We start from the raw sequence: 24280 nt of genomic DNA, 5'->3' as shown, positions 1-24280 counted from the left end.
AGTTCCATTCCTTAAGAGTAACTACAACACGATAGTTCATAGGTAACAGACATTACCATAGATCTGGAAGGAGGTTACATGAGGTTAGTGAAGATTAAAAACTTCAATAAATAAACTAATTGATCAGCCTCATGAGGAGTAGAAAATTTAGTAAATAATTAAGAGATCAAATAAGTTTAATATTTAATAAGAAATTAAATATATAATATATATATTTAACAATTTATGTACATACATTTGTGAGTGTTACATATACAACTTTCCACACAGTTTTGGGTCTAAAGTCCAACACAAAAATTGATAGCTCATATCGGTCTGATAAATACGTTTGTTTTTTTCTTTCACAAGTGCTCAGAGGACAATTTAATCATCATTCAAATGTGCTTCGGGAGATATATAGTTTTCGATTTATTAGAAACACAATAAATGTAGCTGTATGGACATTAATCATAAAGAGAAATAAATACTATAAAAAAAAAAATAAACAAATTTCCATGGAAAGATGCACAAATTTGAATACTAAAAAAAAAATATGGGTACAGAGTCTTGATATCTTTACTAATACCGGTCTGATTCAGACCTTTTTTTTCTGTTTAATTTCATTGTTTTCTCACTAACAAAGAATAAGAAGGGAAGATTTATATTAATACAGAAAATAAAAAAAAATATGAAAGATATGGTCGGGGGTGCGATAAAAAAGGAACAATAAATAGTTAATAACTACTTATTTGCTGACAATTCGCCCCACTTTGCAGGGCTATGAAGTTTTAAAACAGCAAACGAGTGCCACTGACAGTGAGTTTGAGAGAGAGATTATGCGGGTTGCAATCTAGTTGGCCTTATATCAATTTCAGCAGCTATTTTCCCTTATACATGTGTGAACATATTTTCTATATTTCAAATACAGCTTGTCCTATTCGGCTCAAATTTGGAGGAAAGTTGGAGATCAACTTGAAAATGGCCCAGTATTAATTTGACCAAATTCCATCCTCTACTTACGCTTGAGCATACTTTTTTTTTTACAAGCATATTTTGTATTCATGGTTACTACAGCAGTTTTTATTTTATGTATTTTAAACAACAAATACAATTTATTAAAAATAAAACAAATAAAATTTGTTCTATAACCTCAAAGTATAGCTAATTACATATCTATTTACCCACTAATAATTTTCTACAGCATAATACATATTACATATAAAAGGATGATTGTGGCATGGCCACATTGATCAATGGCTGAAAAAATGTTTTTCGTATTCAGGAGGCACTTAAATGTAAAGATCGGTCGGAAACTGCACAAATAACTAGACTTTTATTTCATAAAAAATAGTTCTATCAATACAAGTATGCTAATTTAGCATGCCATAATTACCCATCATGAAAACTGTTAAAAATCTATTTGTTTAATTAATATCTAATATTTTAGTTTTATCCTGATAGTAATAATAATTACACAATAAACTTGTTATGAACCAAGTTAATATATAATAAATATGAAGGTAACACTATCATTACATATATTCTATGAGTATGTTGTGTTGTAATTTAATGTGTATTTTTTATTCAAATAACCTTAACAAAAACCAGTTTCTACAAAAAAATAGACATTATTTAGGGAAAGTTTATGTCCAATTATAGTTCTCAAAATGAGAAATTATTCCAAAATAACCAGGTAAGTGAAATTGAAAAAGATATATCATCCACTAGAAAATTAAATTTTAACTATAATCTTAAATACTTTCTTGGAACTGGTTAGTGTTGTTTAAATAAATAATTTAATAATAATGGATAAAATTTGAATTATTTATTTAAACAAAATTAGATTTTAACATTTATATTTAAACAAAGTTACCTAAGGAGCATTTTAAGTTCATATAATTCTCTATCAGGAACATCTCTCACTACTGCTTCTAGCCAATGCGGCATCACAAAGTCCCACACATCAGTAGTAATAACTTCATATGGCACCAGGCAGAATAATCTGTTTAGTCCATTTTTAAGGTGCGAAGTTTTGGAAACCAGCATATCCCTTAATGCATAACAAACATTATATAATAAATAAAATATAAACATTTTTTTTATCTCATAAACTAATTTCTAATAATGTAATATAACATTGCATTTGACATATTTTTTAATCACAAAATATTTATTATCTCAGCTCAAGGAATACTGAACAAATAACATCGAAGCAACCAATTTCAGCTAGAAATAATAGTTCAGAATAATAAAGATAACAAAATAGCAAACCAATAGTCAAAACTTACCAATGTCCACCAACTCTAGCATATTCTGGTGGGTGAGGCAAAAGGCACGATACAAACACGCCAAAATGTGTTTGACAAACTTCATTCATCCAATTGCAAACATAATCTGTTTTCAAACGCTCAAGAGTACACTCTGCTTGATCTGTAAAAAAAATAAAGTAATTTACAAACAATGTGGCATTAACGCAATCTAAATTAACTAGTCCTCGACAATTAAGAAATAAAATTTTAACAAATAATAATTTTTTGAACTTCAGTCATTAGAAAAATAAGGTTATTTTTCTAATAATGTCCATATATTTCCCACTAAATTTATGGATTACTATACATCTAATGTTGTAAAAACATCAGTTTTTACTTCTAAATTTAACAAGCTAAATAAAAATTTAAAAAAGTGTCCTCATGCCATAATTTTGAAAAAATATTAACTTTTGATTCAATGCAACCAATTCAAAAAGGAACTTCACCAAAAAGATATACTACATGTCTTTAGTCAAACAATTGACTTTATATCTAGTATACAACTATTAAAATATTTCTAATATTTTTTAAGTAAACTGCAATTGAAATTTTAAATAAAATATTAACGAGACCAGCTAATGTAAAATGTCATTAGAGTGCTACCAATGGGTAGTTTCTTTACACGCCTCTAACACTCTAATTTAACTTAGATCAGATTTACTAAATGTATTATAATGTACAGTTGTAAATAGCAATAAATAAATATTAAAAAAAATATATTAAAAAAAATAAAATATTTTAAGTTTTTTTAAATCAATGAATAGATTAGGAAGGCTGGATCTAAACTTCACAGTGTAGGTGAAACATGCTAAGCCACTCAGGCTTCCAAGGTCATCATATTCAACAATGTCAAATCAACACACTCTAGGTTAGGCTAAGGCATAGTTTTAAAAAATCTTGACTTAGGTTTATCTCAAAAACTAGGTTTCGGGGTAAGATCAGGTACAGAATAAAATTAAATTAAGTAAAAACTAATTTACTTTGAAGTTTAACAAAATTCAGCTATACCTTAAACAATAATCCATGAAGAACTTTTTCATCCAGATTCCTAGAATGAAAGAACAGATAAAGCTGCTCTAGTAACTAAGAAAAGTTAAGTAACAGTAGAAGTATAATAAGGTTAAATAGACAGACAATATAAGACTGACGATTCTTCCAGCAAAAAAAAAGTGGAGAATCCATAGATAGAAAACAATAAAAAAGGCTTAATCATTAGGAAGTTAAAACAGAACAACAGGCAATTTTAATTAAGTTTGATTCATGAAGGATTAATATATGAAATCACAAAGCTTCTATTTGTAACTATTTAGGATGAAATATAAACATTTTTGCTATCTTACCATATAGAAAACAGAACATAGACAACCAAAATAGACCTATCTTAGAATCTAGATGGCAGTATTAAAAGGCACATAGTCCCAACCCATTAAAAAGTCATGTCCCCATTTTAAAGAGGACAGGTTTACCACAGCAGGGTTATTGGAGCCCAGAGTTAGTCTTTGCTAATAAAACACAAAATAAATTCTGAATAAATATAAGTCAAACCAGCTGTCCGAATCTATACTGTGTTGCCCAGACCGTTAAACCTCTCTTTACGTTTGAAATCACCTCCTCACAAGTTCCAAAGCTTCCAATAATTGTAAATTACTTATTATACATTAGTAAAAGTGGAATACTTGTGAATACCAGCAGCACCGTGATTTGCAAATCTAAAGGAATGCTCATTGATTTGTGAGAGGTTCTTCAATGTGACAAAAAAAAAAAAATAGACTCTATATTTTAGGAAATAAAATGACAAAGAATATAAATATAACTATCACTACCATCAAATGTGTATGCTGTGACATGAAACCAATGAAAAAGCATCGACAAAAGCCTTCCTAGGATTTCATTGGATGTATTTTCATTTGGTGAACACAGGCCAACTAACAGCCACACTCCAAATCTTCCTAATAGTTGCCTTTCATCCATGCTCAGGGAACTGGACTGTGTCAATGCATTTAACAAAGCAGCCTTGGCTTGTATATCAGTCATGTCCTTTGGAATTTCAGGGGTCGTAGGTCTGGCTTCTTTTAGTAAACTGTAAATGAGAGAGAACAGATTTTATCTAATATTGAAGAAACGCCACTATTAATTTTAAAAATAAAAAAAGTACAGCTCTGTGAAAGACAAAATTTAGTAATCAAGATAGAACTGGAAGGTTCCAACCAGAGCCTCGAGACCCTTAAGTACCAGCTAACCGCATACTAGTCCAAGTTTCAGATCTGCAGGTAAGGACCGGCCCGATGAGGTTTTTGTAAATTAAGCACTTGGTCCGTCAAGAAATCAAAGGCTTTTTGAGATGCTTCCTTACGCTAAAATAGCATCTGTAGGCCATCATCAGCTTGACTTGTTACTATCCTAATTTTTTTTTAGAGCAAACAATTGACTGTAAGAATTTAAACAGCTCTACGTTCTGGAAGCTAACCAGAGCTATTAATAAATGATCATTTTCTGCATTCCCATCAATCTTGTAAGCTCTGATGTACTCTGTCTTCTCTTTATTTATAAATAAGCCCATGTCAGCATACGATTCTGAAATGGCTTCCTGAATGCAAAGAGCAAATGAGCGACTATGTCAATATTATCTACAAAGGTAAGCAGTCGAACGAGATTATCATAGGTAGTCTCTGTCATTTGGAAACCAGAGCTTCTTGCTACATCAGGGGAAAGATTAAATAACAAACATGCTAGGCCATCTCCTAGTCTCTTATTTTTGAGAAGATAAATTTGACTTCAATCGATTCAATATTTAACATCCTCTATTATCATTTTGATGAAGCATAACAGTTTTGGTGACATCCTCAGCTTTCACAACACTTATAGAGTTTTGGAATCATCAATATATCATAGGCGCTCTCAAGGTCAATGAAAAGATTGGGTGTATTCATTTTAAATTCAGTTCATTTCTGGAGTATTAATCTATTACTGAAAGTATTAAATGATCTAATAATATACTTCTTGAGTTTTCCTGTTCTAAATACCATCTGGGCCCTGTTTCATAATGAAAGCTAATAGTATTAGTTCAAAATACAAGTATAGAATAACGTGTTAATCACACTAATACTTTTTTTTTTCATAATAGGGAGGACTATTAGTGATATTACAGAAGTTAAAAAGTACTTAAATACAAGTTACTGTTGTACAAGTCAGTGTAATTGTATTAAGTTAAATTGACAAGACTAATAGTATTAGTTTGTACTTAATTATGAAACAGGACCTGATGTTCTCCTATTTTTCTTTCTGTAAAAGGAAATAACTCAAATAGAACATATTTCACAATACTTTGTATATGTATTGGAGTAGAGTAATTTTTTGATAATTTTAGTGTTGCAAAATATTCCATTTTTTTTTTATGAAGAGGGGAGATCAAGTCCTTTTTCCACTGATAGATAATTTTTTCTCAACCTATATAATAATAATTGTTTCTCAACCTATAAACTTACTTTATGGAGTTGCTTCCCTCCATGTTTTAAGAGCTACGCCAAATTACATCTTCACTTGGAGCTTTGTTATTCAAGAGTTTCAGGACAGCCTCTACAACTTTTCATAATCTGTAGAGTCAATTACATCTTCTTTGTTACTTATGCATAAGCATCTCGTACTTCGTTATTATCTTCTTCATGCAGCAAATCCTTGATGTGGCAGGCCCATCTTGAAAGGATTTCTGTAGTATAGTATAAACCTTTGTAGTAAGTGAACCATTCTCCCTAGATGTCTAACATCAACAGCTGAAAAGACACATCGATGGTCCCTCATTTCAAGATAACCCATGTAAGGCCCATCAAGCTGATCTGGTATTAAATAATAAAAAAAAAAAAATATATCCAAATACAAACTGTGAACTTTCCTTCTCACAGGTCTCAAACCCTCCAATAGTAATAAATTAATATACATCAGTGAAACAGAAATACTTACGATTACCAGCAGCTCAATGATAACTACAGGGAAATTCTTTAAAGAAAGGAAAAAATAAACTATCAAGATGTTTAAGGAAATAAAATAACTACAAAATGAGTTTGTAAAATATTCAACCACCCACTAGTTAACATTTCTCCAATTCAGGCAAAGGACAGAAACTACAATATCACTTAGGACATCTCAACAGGAGACACTCTAAGACATTCAAACACATCCTTTGTGTATATGGAATGAGGTACTGTCTCTAGTTGATATGGGTTTTAGACTATTGATGTGCGATGTGCTGTATTTAATCTTAGTATGTGTGATAGTGTTGTTTTTGCCCTGATGTCTGAACTGGCTAAACATTACCTGTTGAGTAGTTTGGGGGTGCTTTAGAGACTGGAGGCTTCAGGAATGTAATTTTCCGATTCTATCATTACAAAAATTGAAGAAATATTTAAGCATGTGTTAAAAAACTTTTAATCCTGCAAATATAGCTATGTTAAACGTAACAATGATTGTTGAAACAATTCTGTAAAGAAGCTTGTACACATTATAATAGCCTCATGAATATATCAGTAAAACATAATTTTTTTGTCCATCTAATTGTATACATGCAAATAAGAAATGATTCTTCATTATGAGTAAACAATTATGTTTTATGGATGTTTAGTATACAAGTGCTATGGGATTACTACAAATATAGAATTAAATACCTGACAATAGCCTCAACTAAATATACAAGCATATCTGGTGTCATTGTCCATGCTTTTGGAAGGCATGTATGTACCATATGATCACCACCTCTTCTTTTATTATGTCTACTAGCATCACATTGAGCACAAAACCTGATCGGATGGTTCCCGTTAAAACTAGCACATTCGGAAGAAAAACAAATCGAAACTATGCTCTTATCAGAAGAACGGCAGTTCTGTAAAAGAAAAATTAGTTGAATAACTCAGAAGGAAGAATTCTAAAATTATCTGTAATTTTTTTCATAATAATTCTGATTGGTTACAATTCAAAAAATGTAAAAATATATCTGAGGCTTATTTATTATAGACATCCTTGGTATAATTAAAAAATGTATTGATTTAAAATGATTTGCAAATGTTATTCAATCAAAGAATGTAAAAAAAAAAAGTTAAGAAATTTAATAAAGAAAGAGGGACTTCTGATTTCTGATTAAGTTGTATCCAAAGAAATCAGGTAACATCTTTTTATAATATTTATAATAAAGTATTTCTCTTTATATAATAGTGTTACATTCAGCCAGCCTTACTTGATAAGCAAGTAATATTCACAGATATATAACCTAAGTTTTGATACTTTATGTTAGACATGAGTAATCCCAAAAGTAAGGTTCAATTTCTTTTTGGAAATACCAAATTTCAATTATTTTCTACATAATCACCACTTCATTTAATGTATTTTCGAAGATGATGTGATGGTTTTTACAGTACCCATGCCATTCCAGTTTCCCATTATGTCCTTCAGAAAACCTTGACTTTCATATCTTGCCTTGTATGACTAAGGCATAGAAAAACTGTCATAACGCCATCAATGCATTGACCAAAGTGGCAATCAAGTAGCAAAACCTTCAAAATAATGTAAATATTACATAAAATAATCAAAAGTTCATTAAAAAAAAAAAAAAATAATAAATAAAAAATAGGCCTTACTTTCGAGATTAATCTTGTAATTTTAATTATTATTAAAGCTTCCTTTTAAAAGTATTTCATATAAAAATATGAGGAGATGGTTGGGGTGCAATCAGTAATGATGTACAAAAATAAGTAAAACTTATTTATTTATTTTTTATTATTAAACTTATTTATTTGTGTTTTACTCATTTGAGTATATCGTTACTGACTGCACACCCAACCATCTCATATTGAATCTACAGTCGACAATAAACAACTTATTATTTAATAAATAATTAATGGATGGTTATCAAACCTTATTTTCACATGTTACTGATGTTTGTTGCATAGGATGCAGTATATCATAAAACATTTGGTTGGGGTGCTCACGATGGATTTCATTAGCACATTCAATACACAAGTACAATGGTGGAGGGGAATCTGTTGCAAATGTAATTGATATACAATGATCATAACAAACTTTAGAAGCTTCTGCTGTCCCTGAATTTGGGCACATATCCCTTTGACACAAAAATGGCACCCAATCTAGAAAAAAATATTATATCAAATGAAAAACTGTTCATTTGGTAACACAGGGAGATAAACTGTGGCATAATGTACAAGTAAATGAATTATACTAGTAAATTTTGGAGGTATCCCTTTTCTCTCAAATAAACTAGAGTTGAAAGTAGGCCAATAATAAAACAACAATTTGGCAGCAGAGGCTCTAGCTGTAGAGGTCCCATGTGCTATAACGCAGAGCATGTCTTTTACTAAAATTTGTTTCATGGACATTAAACATTCTAATATTTGGCAATGATGAGCTGCAGAATAAAACAATAGAGGTTTATTTAATCACATAATTAGTTACTCCTAATAAATTATTAGCATTTTTCATATATAATCAGTTACCCATGTCTTCAGAATATTGAAAAATCATCATCAAAACAGCTGGAACAGACTGACTTGCATAAGTTTCTTTTCCATCTGGCATGATTCTAGCTGAAATCATTGTATATTCAATAGAACTCATGGAAATTATTTCAGTAGTAATTGAACAAATCAGTCTACAGTTTTTAGATTTATAATAAAAATTACTCTCCTATCATTTTTTATTCTAAGTCTAATGATTATATGCATTTTTGGTCAAATATTACAAATTTTAATTTAACTAGACTACTCCACTGAAAATAGAGCAAAAAATAAACTAAAATAGACATGTTGTCGAGACTATGCCAGAAAGTGGAAATGGTTTGTTTTTACCCTATGCTACTCATGTGTAGTCTATAGCATACATTAAAATTTAGTATATTTAAAAAATATATTAAAAAGGTTTGCACTAAAGTTTTATTACTATAAGATTAAATAACTTCAACATAATTTAAACCTACATATATACAATAAAAGAAAAAATATCAATGCCTGCTTACTTATAGTAAATGGTAAAATGTAGAAATATAATGAATGGACAATTTCTTGATGCAGTGTACTAGGTAAAACAGCCATTGTCGATGCTGTTAGGTAAGGTAAAGTATCAATCATGTCACTGTCCAAAAATGGCATTAGACAGCCTAAACATTGCAATAATGCTTCTCCAAAAGCTAAAAGAATTAATATATTTATTATTATTTATTTAGTACATAAATAAATGACTTGATTAATTCTGAAAATTAAATATGCTTACAATGAAGTCCATACTGAATTGCTGAAGCCACATCAACTAATTCTATTATAGCATTATATAAACCTTTATAGTCCAAGTTAGGGTACAAAGCCAACCGAGCTTGATCTCTTTCTGGGTATTTCAACATTTCAATCGGTGAACTAGGAACATCCTTCAGAACAGCTTCAAAGTAAATTTCCTTTATTAAAATGACTTTTCTATTGTACTTTAGTGCTAAATATTAAAATTACATACTTAACAATGTTTGAGAAAAATATTTAATGGTATTTGCGATTTCTTGTCCAGATGGTAAAGGAATTACATTATGAAGCAAGCGCAAATGATAATCATGAATGTTTCTGATTTTGGAAGCAACTAAAAAGAGAAAATGAAATTTTTAATAAACCACAATAAAAATACATTAAAGGTAAATTTCAAATCATGGATTATCAGGTTTTAGTTAAAATATGAACAAATAGAGGGCTAAATTACTATACTCTATTTGGAAAATAAATAATATTGCTCCAGTATAAGAATTATTTCTTAAGCAATGTTCCTAAGATTTTTTGTAAGACTTCTAAAAACCATGCGCTATTATCAAAGCTCAAAATGAAAATGATATTTAATAGGAAGAAGTCAGATAGTTGAGGCTAATCCATAAAATTAAGGCTTACTATTTAATCATTTTGTAAACAACATTGATCCGAGCTTTTGTTGATAACAATGATATAAGGTAGAATGACTAAGGAAGTGAAGCTCTTTTTTTTACCAACTTTTGTAACCTTTCATTTTCTATGATTAATACTTGGCATGGAGGAGACTACGTCAAAGATCCTCTTCTTTGTTCACTAATCCTAGTGAGCTGACAAAAGACAAGGACGTTTGGTCGCAGAGTTACCAGTCCTTTAATATCTTTTCCTGCATGATCAGTGTTGCTATAATATAAGACAAGACTAGTTGGCAAACCATTAATACCTAATAGGCAATCTTATTTCCTCTATAGTCTCATTGTAAAAAAATCATGAATGGTAGTTGTGTACCTCAGGTAGATACAATAAAATAAGAAAAACAACTGTTCAGGATGCGACATGTTTGGTAGTCAGTGGAGCACTAAATAGCCAAAGAATGGGCATTAGGAAAATTAAAGAAAGGAAAAATTTAAAAATGAGAATACAGAAATTTTAAAAAGAAAAAGTATCTAAACATGAATTTAATATATTGTAACTTAAACCAATAAATGATTTAAAAACATTTAATATTTCTATAATACCAACTAGGCCTGACTATTGCTTGTTAAAATCTAATCGATTCAACTGATTTCTAAATTATATTTATAGAAAAATTACTCCAACAGGTTATCTTGAAAGGTATGTCTTTTGTGAATCTCAGTTTATGAACTTCTCTTGACATTAAATAGATGCCATAAATCTGCAAAGGTCCAGAGAGCATTAAATAGATGCTTGATATCATCATTGAGTACTTGAAAATATTTTCTTGTGTAAAATAATTACTATTTATAATTAATTCAATAGCACATTCTACTGCATAGTGTCTGAGAGAGTTAATGCATTTTTCAGCACTAACTACTCCATCTCCATTTATATTTTCAGAAATAAGACATGATTTACACACCTACACCATAACCAGTACCAACAATGTTTGACAAAACATATAATATTCTGAGAATCCAAGGATATATTATATTTCCTCAAATCTTCACTTTTCCAATCAGTTTGTAGAAAGCACATAAACCTACATTACTGAAAATAACCTTTTTTAAAAAAGGTCAGTCATCATTTGATGAATACAATATTGTTTTTCAATTTCTTTCAGTGATATATGCCTTATTCATTTTTTGAAAAATAATTTTAGTCTTTGTTTTCTTTCCTCATATAATTTAGATAAATCAAATCATACAGATAATATATAAATAGTATATTTTAGATCATTTCTATTTAAATTCAAACATTACTTTAACTAAGGAGAAGTAGAAGGGACGAGGTATTTAAATAAAATTTTAATAAAAAATTGCTTATTATAAGGAACTATAGATAGTACGTGATAATGAAATAGAAGAAAATATCTTTAAAATTCATATAATTTTATTTTTGGTGTTAAGGAGAGTAAATGGATTGACACACAGAAATAACTAATGCCACATATTTCGAAATATTTGTTAAAATTTATGCTCTGAAAAATTCATTCCTTACAAAGTGTTGCCTTTAATTTCTCAACTGCCAATTATGTTTAATCTAAAAAGAAATAGGGCACTTACATGCTGCAGCTCTAGTGCCCATGATAATAATATTAATCTTGGGATATGACTTCTCAATGATTGGTATAAATATAACAGAGAATGGTTTGTAAGATAAATGTTACAATTTTTTTATAAAAACATTTTTAGAGTGGAAAAGGAACTAATAGAAAAGGAGAGTAAATAAAGGTAGAAAATAATCAGGACAGAGATGAGTATTGATTGGACAGGATGCGCACCATTCCTGGACCATAACCAGTTGCACATGCAGTGTTGCCTATTCTTACATATCTTAAAAAAGAATAAAATAAAAAAAATTAAAAATTATCACATTTTTTTAAATTAATAAAATTGAATAAATTTAAAACTTTAAGTAAATTCAATTATGATCATTTTTCCACACACTGAATTTATACAGAAAATTAAACAACTGACAGATCATCATATCTGGAGTTGTTCGTTGGGGCTTTAGGGTGTGAAAGCCATACATCTGAAGTTATAACGTACTTTATAACTTCAGATATGACCATTTATTATGAATATTCCGTTTACAAAGGAGTTCTTTGTGATAAAGCTGGATTAACAAAGCAGTAGTGTCAATTTCATGGGCCCCCCTCGTAAAGTTGGAAATGTTTAGACTGTAAAATTAGGTTATTGCCTAGATAAATAAAGTATTTTTTCTTGTACGAAATATTTGTCTTATAATATTTCAAAATTATCTTTCAGTAAAATATTTTATTACTTTTAAGTTATTAACAGTAGATTTTTAGTGAGTGTTCGTTAATGGAATGAATAACTAATAAGTTTGTAGTGTTTTCGCACTATATTCTTTTTTCTGTAAATTATAATTTTGGAATAGGCTCACGAAGGGCGAGATCGTCTAATTAAAATTACCATAATGAATATGGAATGTAATTTAATTCGAAAAATTGCTCTATCTTGTATTATCTCTAACGAATATGAGTCCAATATAACTCCTAAATATTCGAGGATTGAAATAAATAACTAATTGAAAATGACATAAGAAATTTCATTTTTAATTCTATCACGTAATAGCGCATTTTGGTGGTGTTACTTTCGTAATTATTTTATGTAGAATTTAAATAAATTAGTCCCCAGACTATCTCCATCACCTTCATTGGTTCTGGGTCATATAATTATGCTATATTCTGGTCCAATTATTCGAAAAACCCTTCCCATTAATGCTGATTCCGTTCCTGCTAATAGTTGATCATATTTTTCCAGTTTTTTTCCATAGTTTCATTTAATAGCATAGTAAAAAGTACTGAGCCCAGGGTGAAATCTTAAGTGGGGCCACTGCATCTAATTGTGAGGGGAAGGGCAGCTTATATAAAACGTCTTCGAATTTCTGAAGTTTTATAAATTTATAACTTTTCAAGGAAATGTAAACCATACATAAATATACAATAAAACAAAACTTACAAGCTATATAAATATATGTTTTTAGAAGATAAAATGTAATTTATATTACACTTAAAGAGAATCAGAGGCCCAGGCAAATTGCTTCTTTGTTCCCAGGCTTCTTAGCACAAGGCACTTCATTAGGTACAGCATGCAATTATATATTAAATATTCTTGTTAGTTTCAACCCCTAATAAATAAGTTTGGCTCTGTATACTTTCTATGTCTCACACTTTCTTGCAACATTAGCTGATGTTAATACCATCCCACCCAGTCCTGAATATTGAATCATTAAACGTTCAGTGTCACCTCCCCTGATGGAAAATTGGAGGAAGTAATGGTATATTGTAGGAAGTAATGGAGCCACAGTATTGATATCCTACCATGGGTCTTCCATCCTTCAACAAACATTTAGTTTGAAGCCTAGTATCTCCTGGAGTTCTGCTGCATTCTCCATCTCGTTTTTTGTATGCTGACATGGTGAAAATGCTCAGTTATCTCCATATAGGAAAAGTTGATAAGTATTCCAGTAGTTTCAACCAAATAAGAAGGGGACATTACATTGCTAAATGATTTTCTAACTTGATACAACATTTAACAGTAAATTAGTGTGTATTATGAATTTGTTAGGATAGAATGTCTATGAAATTTACTGTAGTTTCACACTAAAATAATAAAATTATTATTACTATACAGCAGCTATTCCTATAAAGGTGAAGGGGTTTCGACAAACAACACACAGACTACTTTAAACATACAAATTATATTATCTTCAAAATGTTTTCAGCCAGCCAATGAAAATTTTAATCTGTTTATTGACCACTCCTCCCCTTCATGTCAATTAGTGCTCAATATGAAGCTTGTAAAATTCAAACTTAAATTAGTTTATAATGATCTTCATAGAAGTAGCAGTTTCCATGATTTTTATCAAAAGGAGTCAGAAAATGATGATTTCTTATTTAAAAACAAGAAATCTTTTTTTTTTCAACTGCATAGCCAGTACAGAAGACCCCTATAAATTTATTCTGATTTAAAAAGGAGTGCATATTTTTTGTGTGGTAGACTTTAAATATATTGAGCATGAAAAGAAAATGAACAAAAATGTTAAGGTTTTTCTTGGATAAAATAAACTTCTGATCACCAGCCGAGAACACAAATATCAATTGAAAACAAAATAAAAAAAACAGAACTATCTGACCTTTCATATTTATCAGCTCTTGTTTTGGCTTGGTTTCTGGACTATATTCATGCAATGTTTTTTTTTGACATCATTGTTGTTATAGTGTACAAATCATATACATTACACGTTTTCATGTAAGTGAGAATATGTCATGATAAAGTATAAAATTTACTAAGCTTGTCTGTAGTAAATGCTATTGTTGTTTTACATCAGAGATTATATGATTAGCCTACTGCCATTCAGGATACTAAATATTTAAAGTTATAAAATGAGTTAAAAGGTTAATAAAATAAATAAAAAATAAATTATTAGATGGTATAGTTTATATTTCAGTCAAAACAGAGTATTTCACTCTTATACAAGCTTATTATTATTACTAAAAGTAAGAAACAGTCAACATATGTAGATATTGCTTGGATAATAAATAATTAGGTGAAATAGCTATTTTCTCCATCTTAAAATATAATATCGCTTCAATGTACAGAAGTAAGTTCACGATTGAAGTAGCTATGAAGTGAGTGAAACCAGTCCAGTCTTCAAATGGAACATTGATTCACAAAAAAGTATTTATTCACTTATAATGCAACTGTATGCATTTAAACAAAAACATATATAATACAAACTTTATTTACAACAATAATCTTATTATACACTATCAGATTCATGCCTAATAGAACATGAATAATCCCCAAATCTGGTAGTTAAAAATATTTATCATAAATAAAAAAAAAATTATACTAATATAATGACCAGCTCAGAAATACATATTGTAATTACCTGAGTATAATACAGCAAAACAAGAACCACTACAATAAATCAACTGTTTAATATTGAATGTTGATGACAACAAAAGAATTAAATTAAAACAATTCAACAATAGATAAATGGTATTGCTAAAACTAAGTTATGCACAAATAAATCTTTGCAATCAAACAATAATCATGTAACAATAAATCACTATACAAGATACATTAAAGAATTTAATAAGATTTCGAAACAATTATAATAAGTATCAGATGAGCTAAAACGCTAACTAAAAAGTTTTAACATCAACATGATCTAATTTTATAACTAAACAAAACAGAAAGAAAAAACAATATTGGTTTTGTAAGGTGTGACTTCAAATGCTAATACTGGTTTGAAATGTTCAGCTTTGATTTTCATTTAAAATAAAAAAAAATTCGGCTCAGCTAGGAACTTGATCCCCATCACCAGTGCACTGTAACCAGAAACTATCAACAATGTTTTCCAGCTCCTTTACCACTCAGCGTCGCCATTTGACTTTTGGAAAACATAGTCTTTGCCCCCAAGATTCATAATACCATCTTTCAAATAAAATTTCCACTTGTTTCTAGTCCTGGTAATCTAAGAACAAAAGAAACAACAGGTCTTATAATTTACACACATAAACTTTAAATTTACCTATTTAATATATAATAAAAGTGTTACAATTAGATCACCTATGTTTCCCATATAGAATATCTAAACTAATCATTGAAAAGAACCTAACATGGATTATGGGAATAAGAAAAACAGGAAGAAAGTTAAAAATTTTTTTTTCAAAAAGGGAACTATTTAAGGAGTATAAAACACATAAAAATTATATAATAGAAAGGATTAAACAAGAGAAAATACATTAATAAATTACAAGGGCAATATCAGTAGAATGCCACAAATTATATGCGAAATTAGATTATAACAGTGGGTATTTCCAGGAGAAAAGGTAAAATCTCTATTCTACTTAATATGGCTATTTTCACAAGCAAGATGTGAGCTCATAAATCTAAATAACCAACAGTGGCAGGATAAGCGGAGAAACTGCTCCGTATGTAACATGACTGAAGATATGTTTTATAGTAGTTTGTCCAATATTGATGGAATTAAGAGAGTCAATTTTAGGAAAACATCTAAATTTATAGGAAACTAAAAATTCTTAATGGCCCAAATTATAAAAATGTATATCTTTATTTAACAACAAGTTTTAACTATAGAAAGTAGTGAGTAAAAAGAAGATAGTTAAGAATAAACTGTTACATAGGAAAGAAATTTATGTAAGATTTTATAAACTGTAATTTAAAAAAATTTGAATTTATATGTTTAAACAAGCAGCCTGATAGATCAACATAAGTTCATTGTTGAAAATTTCTTGTTTGAAAAACAATATTATGTATGAATAAAAAAAAATAAAACAATAATTATAATAAGCACTTCTATTTATCTACCTATTAAAACAACAGATCAATCATTAAAATGATTTAACTTGAAAAAAAAGGGGGGGGGAGTAAATTTTATTATTTGTTTTAATTTTAATTAAAATAATTATTAATTAGAAGGAGAGGGTCAAAGGTGCAGTCAAGAAAAACAAAAATAGTTTTAAACTATTTATTGATTGCTAAAATTTCTACCCATGCAGATCTTCATCTTTATCAAGGCTGTTATGAGTGGAGGACTTTGAATTAATTCCAATTAAATTCATAAAAAAAGAAAATTTGCACCAAGATCATTTTCTGGTCCCTAGTTGACAGGACTATTTGTTATTATACCAGAAAAATACTTAATTTTCAATGGAGTTCTGGTAAATTTGCTGTCACTATAACAACTATCTGAGAAATATAAAGCATATTCAGCAGGATTAAGATTTGAACTACATAATAGTCATTCTAAATATCTAATTAGAGACTTTCCAAGTACCTATCCGGAAAGGGTGACCTCTGTTGTGGCATATCAGTGAATATAAAACAAAATAATCAAATATAAAAAATTAAGTGTCATTCACTATGTTATGTTTCAAACAAAACTTGACTGGAGCCCAAACGGAATATTCAGTTTTAGAAAAGTGAAAATATTGGCACAAAAATATCTGTTTCATTTATGGTGATGAATAGGAACATATGAAACTCTATCATTATCATAGCATTATAACACAAATAACATTAATTTATCAATTTTATTAAAAATAAAAATAAACATTTGTTTTTTCTAGCTAAACACTAAAATAAGCTGCCAAGGCAAAATGTTCCTTACTTGTAATTAAAAATATTTTTTATCAATAATGCAAAAAACAGCATATTTAATTAACTGTAGATTACAAATGAAGTAGTTAACAGAGGTTAAAATCTAAGAGATGATGGTCAGGACGGGTAATATTTAATGCATGCCATAAATGCTAAATAATTAATAAGTTTTAATTTGACTATTATTTTCAACTAATTAATAAGTAATATCTAAAATATTAATATGCATTAATGATGTATAATAGGATTCAAAAGACATTTATACAGAAATAAAACTTCAATAAATACCTTATCATATTGACAGACAACAACATTGTCAGTCTCAAACATTTCAGATGGATCCTCTTCGCTTACATCATCGCCAGAATTCAAGGGTTCCTAAGACAAAATTGGGTAAATGATTAATAATTTGAAGTTATTTATGAATATTTATGGCATTACCTTAATTCATAGTGCTATTTTAGTGAGTAAGCAATAGACTAACTATAACCAAATGTATTTTATTTAATTACCTCTTCAGCACCTCCTTCATTCTCTTCATTGTCTTCTTCATCTTTGTCTTCATCAACATCATCATCCTCATCCTCCGCTTCGTCTTCTTCATCCTCCTCCTCTTCCTCTTCTTCATCAGAAGTATCATTATGGCCATCTAGTTGTGTCATACCACTATTCTGTTTAAAAAAAGAATTAGAAATGAGTTTAATAAATTTTAAATAACAATATGGTAATAAGTTATGATTACAATCACAGATAAGTTATGGTTATCATTAAATCCATAACAACTGCAAATAGCTAAGCTCTCAAAAAGCCGATGCTAACAAAAATTCATTATAATATGATTAAATTACGAATATGGTTGAGAAAAAAGGATTATAAATTGTTAGGATTTTCAGCTTAAGTGACTTTGACATTAAAATACAAAACATTGAGACCCTGTCCAGAAGATGGTCCACATGTACCCTCAGGTTCATGCAAGTTTAACCCTAACTGACTTTAGTCTAGTTAAAATATTTCAAAATTTTGCTGTACCTAGTTGTGTAAATTAATTTCTGTCAAAGGATCCTTAAGTAAAAATGTTTAAAAAACACACTGATGGAAAATGAGAGGATCAGTTGCCAGGAATGAAGGAGGAGCAGTGTTGAATTTGAATGTTTTTCAAAAATATACTAGGAATGGATTTCATGAAATCCAATCTACCGCTTTGGATTTCACTTAAAGTAATCAGGATATTGCAAGCACAAACGCAAATACCATCAGGATTCTTTTCCAGTTTAATAGCAAGTTAGGAACATACATGTGGTAATCATTAGCATATAGGCGACAGTTGGAATGATAGATACATTTGTGTCATTTATATAGATGGTAAAATGAGAAAAGAGTAGGAGAGACATGGAGATTCAATAATTCAGACCAACAGATAAAATAGAGAAAGGTTGGAAATAAAATGGATCAGATGGATTAGGACAAGTACAAGAATCAGGAAGATTCTTCTCCATGGGGTTTATCAGAGAGTAAAAGTATTGGTTTATTAAAGTAAAGCATCTAAAATGATTAAGGCAAACGACATAGCAAAAAACATAGATTATTTATAAACAACCCAATTAAGGTGACAAAGAGGCAGATACAAAACAAAATAGCGAGATAATGACCTATGAAAGCTGAGAATTAGTATCAACATGAAAGAAGATAGATATAGTATGAAAGATAAGCTTAGCATTCCAGGGACAGCTTTTGTTGTGCCAGTAAAGAACAAGCAATTAGGAGTGACCTCATATTGGAAACAATTGAATAGGTAATACTGAAACCATTTTATTACTATCAGAGAGGAAAGGGACTTGGAGCTTGAATAGTAGAATTTTTAGATCAGTATCAAAAGCTTCAGAGGATCCCATAAGGATTAAGGATAACGACTAATAATAGCTGATTATTACAGACAAAGCTTATTGAGTTTATAATATGATAAAGGTTGAGTGACATTTAGAGGGCAGAAACCAAAATAAATAATTAAGTTGGGCCCCTAGGGACTTAAAAATATTGGATAGGATATAAATCGAAAACTAGTAACTTTGACAGGAAGGGTAAGGGATCTTATTTTGTAGGGAAGTTGAATTTTGATGGGGAAGATGATAAAAATGTAGTCGTTCACAAAGTGAGGAGGATATGGGTATTTTAATTAATTTTACAGGAATGTTGCCAGGATTTAAATTATTTGTGTGAGATCTTAGGGAATTAAGATACTAAATGACTAAAGCTAAATAAACTATGAAATGAAACTAAGTCGATAATAGCCATCATATAAATAAAGATATTCAAACTACCTGAGCAGGAAAATTTGTACTATTAGCAGTATTGGGCACACTGACGGCATTGGTAGATTGAACTGGATGTTGTATTTGATGAATGATACCTGAAAAAAGGAACCAATATTAAAAAAATCCCAAAATAATCATGAGTAACAAGCTCACTGAAAAAAAAAATGGTTTCTACTACAGTTTTAATGAGATTTCTAAACATTAGAATTACTAAATAATCTTTTTTTTATCATTTTTAAAATTTATTTAAAAGTGAATGTAGATAATTGTACTCAAACATAAAACAATATCAAATATTTTTTAAAAATAAGTTTTTGGCAATACCATATATTTGATTCCATGGGTTGTGGAAAAAAACTGTAGAATATTTGTTTCATTTAAGAATAACTAACAGACCTGGCAATGCTTCGTAATTGCTAGATTTAGGGATATAGATAGATTGATTGAATACAACTAGATGTTAGAATGAATGAAAAAATAATTTTATTCTGGGACAAATGTCCCATAAGAATAAATACATTGTTTAAAATTTTAGGTTAATTGTCTGGCAGACATTTAAAAACGTTTCAGTGTACATGTTGATATAACATAAAAACCTTAAGTTAAATTATAATTTATATTGTAAACATTTAGCAAAAAGCCCCATGATAATCGGATGAATGGTACGGCAGCCCATGAAGTACAAACAAGTAAATATTTATTTTCATATACTAGATGTTGGTAAAGTACACAATACACAAATGAGATTTATCCTTTTCTTCCTTGAGCTCATTTTATTGAGCACCTAAGAATGAAATTACGGCTTCTGGCACACTTTTCTAGGCCTGTGAAAAACAAGATTTTATATCTGCTGTCTGAAATAAGTGTTACTAATATTTATTTCGGTATGGGTGAAAAAATTTATAAGATGAAAGCTCATCATTCTTTTACAGAATATTTCTAGAGAAAATTTAATGCATCTTTGACTACTTTATAAAAAACCTGGTCATTTCTGACATAAGGGAGGGGGTTATCTAGAGCTAACCAACCAATTAATAGAGTAATTATCTAAGTTTTGATTATTTTATTGCATTTCCAAATGTAATAATTATGTTATACCATTGTGAAGAAAACATGCAAATGAAGTTTCTTCTAGGTATGTGAATCAACATTTAATACACATTGTTGAGAAACGTGGTATCTAAAATATAATTGTAATGGGAACTCATATTTAAAATGCGAAAAGCATGGTTTATTGATTAGTGTGTACCCCTCCTCTATTATTATTTCTTAAATCCACAAAAAATATTAAGAGCAGTTTCAAGGAGGTCCAAGACAGTAATTCGATACAGCTGATCAGTTTCTAAGTTCTCAATTCTCACTACATTAATTCAGTACTTGATCACTATTTGAATGAGAGATTAATATTTTATAATGTCACAAAACAACAATGTATTATTTCTACTAAATTTAATATAATAAAATGATTTCATATAATAATCCATAATCTTAATATATATTTTTAAGATCAGGCCAATATTCCTTTATTTAGGCAGCTACTCTAGTAATCTTATGAACACGAGAACTCTAATTCTTATAAAAATTTCCTCAGTATGTAAACTAAGTTTTCTTCAGGGCTGCTAACCATTGCTGTATATTATTTAACACAGTTCAATATTTATGCTTTCATCACCTATGAACATTGTATTTTTAATGTAAATTGATTAAAATATATCTTCATTACCAAGCTTACTTTATCATTGTACAATTTTACCTGTAGTAGTTTGTCCTTGGAGGGCCGCAGTAACATGTTGCTGCAAAAGTGTTGGGGCAAGGTTTGGAGGCATGGCCATTGTTGCTGTAATAACAGGTCCTGTTAATACCTGTTGCAGCTGATTTCCTGAAATGAAAAATAAATTTTTAGTTTAACGGTACAATAACTACTGAAAGCATAAAATGCCACACAAAAGTAATGTTTTATTGAACTGAGTAGTGCAGAAATTTCAAGTTTTAACAATAATCCTGACATTTAATACAATAATATATAAGGTTTGAATCTATTAAATCTGAGCTCGGAAACTGTTGAATTTTTTTTTTTTTTTCAAAGTGCCTTGTTTATTATTGTGATAGCAGAATGGCTGAATCATATGTCACAGGTATGGAAGAATGAATGACAACTGTAAACTTTATAAAACTGACTTATTTGTGTTGGCAGGTTCAACAATGCATTAACTCGATGTCTATAAGTTGTCATAATTATTCTTTAAAATTCGCCAAGGGAGGAATTCATTAAATGCCATTATGTTGATTTACAAATATCTAGAAAATTCATTTTTGAGCCCGCCGACAACATAAAGTCAATTTAAAAATTGTTTACAGTAGCATCATTATTCTTCCAGAGCAGCAAGATCATCAGCAAGTATATTCTAATTAAACCTTCGAGAAGAGAATACTAATTTATCAGATTGAACAAATTATTTTTTTAGAGTATATTAAATATTTAACCTCATTAACAACTTATAATGAAAACTTATTAAGGTTTACTTGGTACAACAGCTGATTTCATGCAACTGAGAAGTTGAAATCAGTAAAATATAAGGTTAGGATAGAAATACCTTGTAAAGCTGATGCTGGTACTTGTATAGTAATGGCTCTTGGTTGTGAGTCTGGAACGCCTTGTTGTGCAGGCAATGTAATTTGAATAGAAACATTCTTATTAGGAAATTCTACTGGCATGCCAGAGTTACCTGAAACAATAATTAAAAAAAAAAAAAAAATTATGAAGGAACTAAAAAAATAAAAATATTCACTTAACAGAAATATAACCACAACTTAATAAGAATCAATTCATGAAATGAAAATTCCAAATGAAGGGACCATTTCAGGCCTACAGTTACTATCGAGTGATTGGATAAAACTTCCAAAGACTCATTGCAACATGACAAGACAAAATACATTCTTTAATTTAACAACAAAACCAAGTTGTCTTTCTAAAATAACTGTTCATGTAAAATAGTACATTTAAATAAGTAACTGAATTATGTTAATTAAAAATCATTTAAAACATTAATATGATAGTCCAAAAATGTTGTAAATATGGAAAATAATAAACTAAAGCTAAATTTCATTTACAAGCATGGACTGAAAAAAAATTAGGAGTTTGTTTTATGCTAAGGTAAATGGACTGCGTTAAATGCCATTATGTTAGTGGAATTATAAGACTACAAATCACCATGAGATTTTACATACACACTTATCATATGAATATTAACTAATATAGGTTGGGCGTTGATGACCTCAGGGTTTTACGCCCTAAAGCCCCAGAAAACAACTAATATAGGACTTAAGAAATTAATTTTAATGCATTCTGAATAAAATTTCTTTCTTGATATAGGGTGAAATATACTTCTAGTAATAAATTAATTAGTATTAAATAATATTTACAAACCATGAATAAGCTGGGTAACAGGCCTCTGAGTAACAGGTTGTTTAAGTGCAGGAGGTACAAGATCATCTGGCCTTGGATCTATGGCTTTGCTGGCTTGTAATTTTGTTTCCCATATATTTTTCAATTCCATTAAAACCTGTTCATCGACTCCTTCATCTTGAAAGAATTCTCTGACACCTCCTATTACATCATCAATAACACTAGCATACAGTTTACCCTAAAAATATAAGAAAATTATTAGCAAGAAAAAAATTAACTGATTATCAGAAACCTCCTGCTCAGGTGATTAACAAAGATGAAAATAATGAGAACTAATAATATTTATGGCAAGAATGATAAACTATACATTTAATAATGCAAAAAACTAAATTTTATCAAGTAGTTTTTAATAATTAAATGAGGAAAGAATGAAAATACTTGATAAACATCATGAGGAAAAAGGGTTAACTGAAGAGATGAAGGTGAAGTAAATAGAAGAAAATTAACTAGGTACTTACTACAGTTGTTTGACTAAGAGACATGGTTAAACATAAATAAAACAATCAAATATTAAACATTAACGACCACTTTGTGGGCTTCTGCGAAGCCGAATCTCACGTCACCTTCGAGTCTTTTATACTTTCTAGCCTTCCCCTATACAACCGAAGTAAGAAACAGCATGTTTGTTTGAAATCGATTAATAATAAACTAATAAATCAACATAAACAAAAAAATTAAAGAAAAAAAAAGATAAATTAATTGAGTATCACAAGAATTTAATGTTCTCCGTTACTTTTGTTTTAACAAAGAAAAGTTTACAGTACAATAGCTTGATTTGACTACGGTTGTTGAAAGGTTAGAAGTTGTTAGACTAGTGCTGCGCCATTCAAAGTTTCGTGAACTAAATTATTTCATTGAGATCCAAAGAGATTGAACTTAATATTATTTTTTACGGAGAAGTAACTTCCACCTGGAAAAAACATTAACGATTAGACTCTCATCTCATGATGGGCCAGACATAAGGCTGTAACAGTTAAAAGTGGTCTTTGAACAAACCTGCCGAATTATACAAATACTATAGAGGGAGGGGTTTAATCATGAACAAAACAGACCTATTCTAACCATGGTGAGGAGTAAAGTTTTCATTTCATGGGAC

At 29.4% G+C, this 24280-nt stretch overlaps 2 protein-coding genes across 9 annotated transcripts in view; both read right to left on the bottom strand.

The window, feature by feature from the left end:
* Nucleotides 1-12012, bottom strand: part of unc79 (UNC-79 domain-containing protein) — a 68322-nt gene extending 56310 nt beyond the window's left edge. For all 8 annotated transcript variants that reach the window (XM_067047114.1, XM_067047117.1, XM_067047119.1 and 5 more), the window contains exons 1-11: nt 11812-12012; nt 9792-9911; nt 9558-9719; nt 9304-9474; nt 8786-8875; nt 8512-8697; nt 8190-8419; nt 6947-7161; nt 4112-4368; nt 2268-2409; nt 1853-2029 (exon numbers count right to left, since the gene is read on the bottom strand). In XM_067047114.1, the coding sequence (XP_066903215.1) occupies nt 1853-2029; nt 2268-2409; nt 4112-4368; nt 6947-7161; nt 8190-8419; nt 8512-8697; nt 8786-8875; nt 9304-9474; nt 9558-9719; nt 9792-9911; nt 11812-11833 (1772 nt within the window). In that variant the 5' untranslated portion in view covers nt 11834-12012. The remainder of the gene's footprint in view (nt 1-1852; nt 2030-2267; nt 2410-4111; nt 4369-6946; nt 7162-8189; nt 8420-8511; nt 8698-8785; nt 8876-9303; nt 9475-9557; nt 9720-9791; nt 9912-11811) is intronic.
* Nucleotides 12013-14697: 2685 nt separating this feature from the next.
* TfIIA-L (transcription factor IIA L) lies at nt 14698-23938 on the bottom strand. Its single transcript, XM_014422292.3, has 8 exons — nt 23643-23938; nt 23146-23362; nt 22313-22444; nt 21472-21597; nt 19725-19813; nt 17919-18077; nt 17695-17784; nt 14698-15757 (listed from the first exon to the last, which is right to left on the bottom strand). Exons 1-8 carry the CDS (start codon nt 23664-23666, stop codon nt 15650-15652), a joined length of 945 nt encoding a protein of 314 aa, XP_014277778.1. The 5' UTR covers nt 23667-23938; the 3' UTR covers nt 14698-15649.
* Nucleotides 23939-24280: the final 342 nt, after the last annotated feature.

The sequence above is a fragment of the Halyomorpha halys genome, unplaced genomic scaffold (assembly GCF_000696795.3).
Source record: "Halyomorpha halys isolate HHAL.00 unplaced genomic scaffold, Hhal_1.1 Scaffold364.1, whole genome shotgun sequence".
Classification (NCBI taxonomy): Eukaryota; Metazoa; Arthropoda; class Insecta; order Hemiptera; family Pentatomidae; genus Halyomorpha; species Halyomorpha halys.
Note: the sequence above shows the minus strand (reverse complement) of the source record. Positions and strands in the feature narration are given on the sequence as shown.

Coding starts and splice junctions, on each gene's coding strand:
- TfIIA-L (XM_014422292.3), bottom strand. CDS start 23,666: ATGTCTCTTAGTCAAACAACTGTA. Junction 21,598..22,312: donor ACCAGCATCAGCTTTACAAG/GTATTTCTATCC, acceptor TTTTCATTTCAG/GAAATCAGCTGCAACAGGTA. Junction 18,078..19,724: donor GTACAAATTTTCCTGCTCAG/GTAGTTTGAATA, acceptor TTTTTTAAACAG/AATAGTGGTATGACACAACT.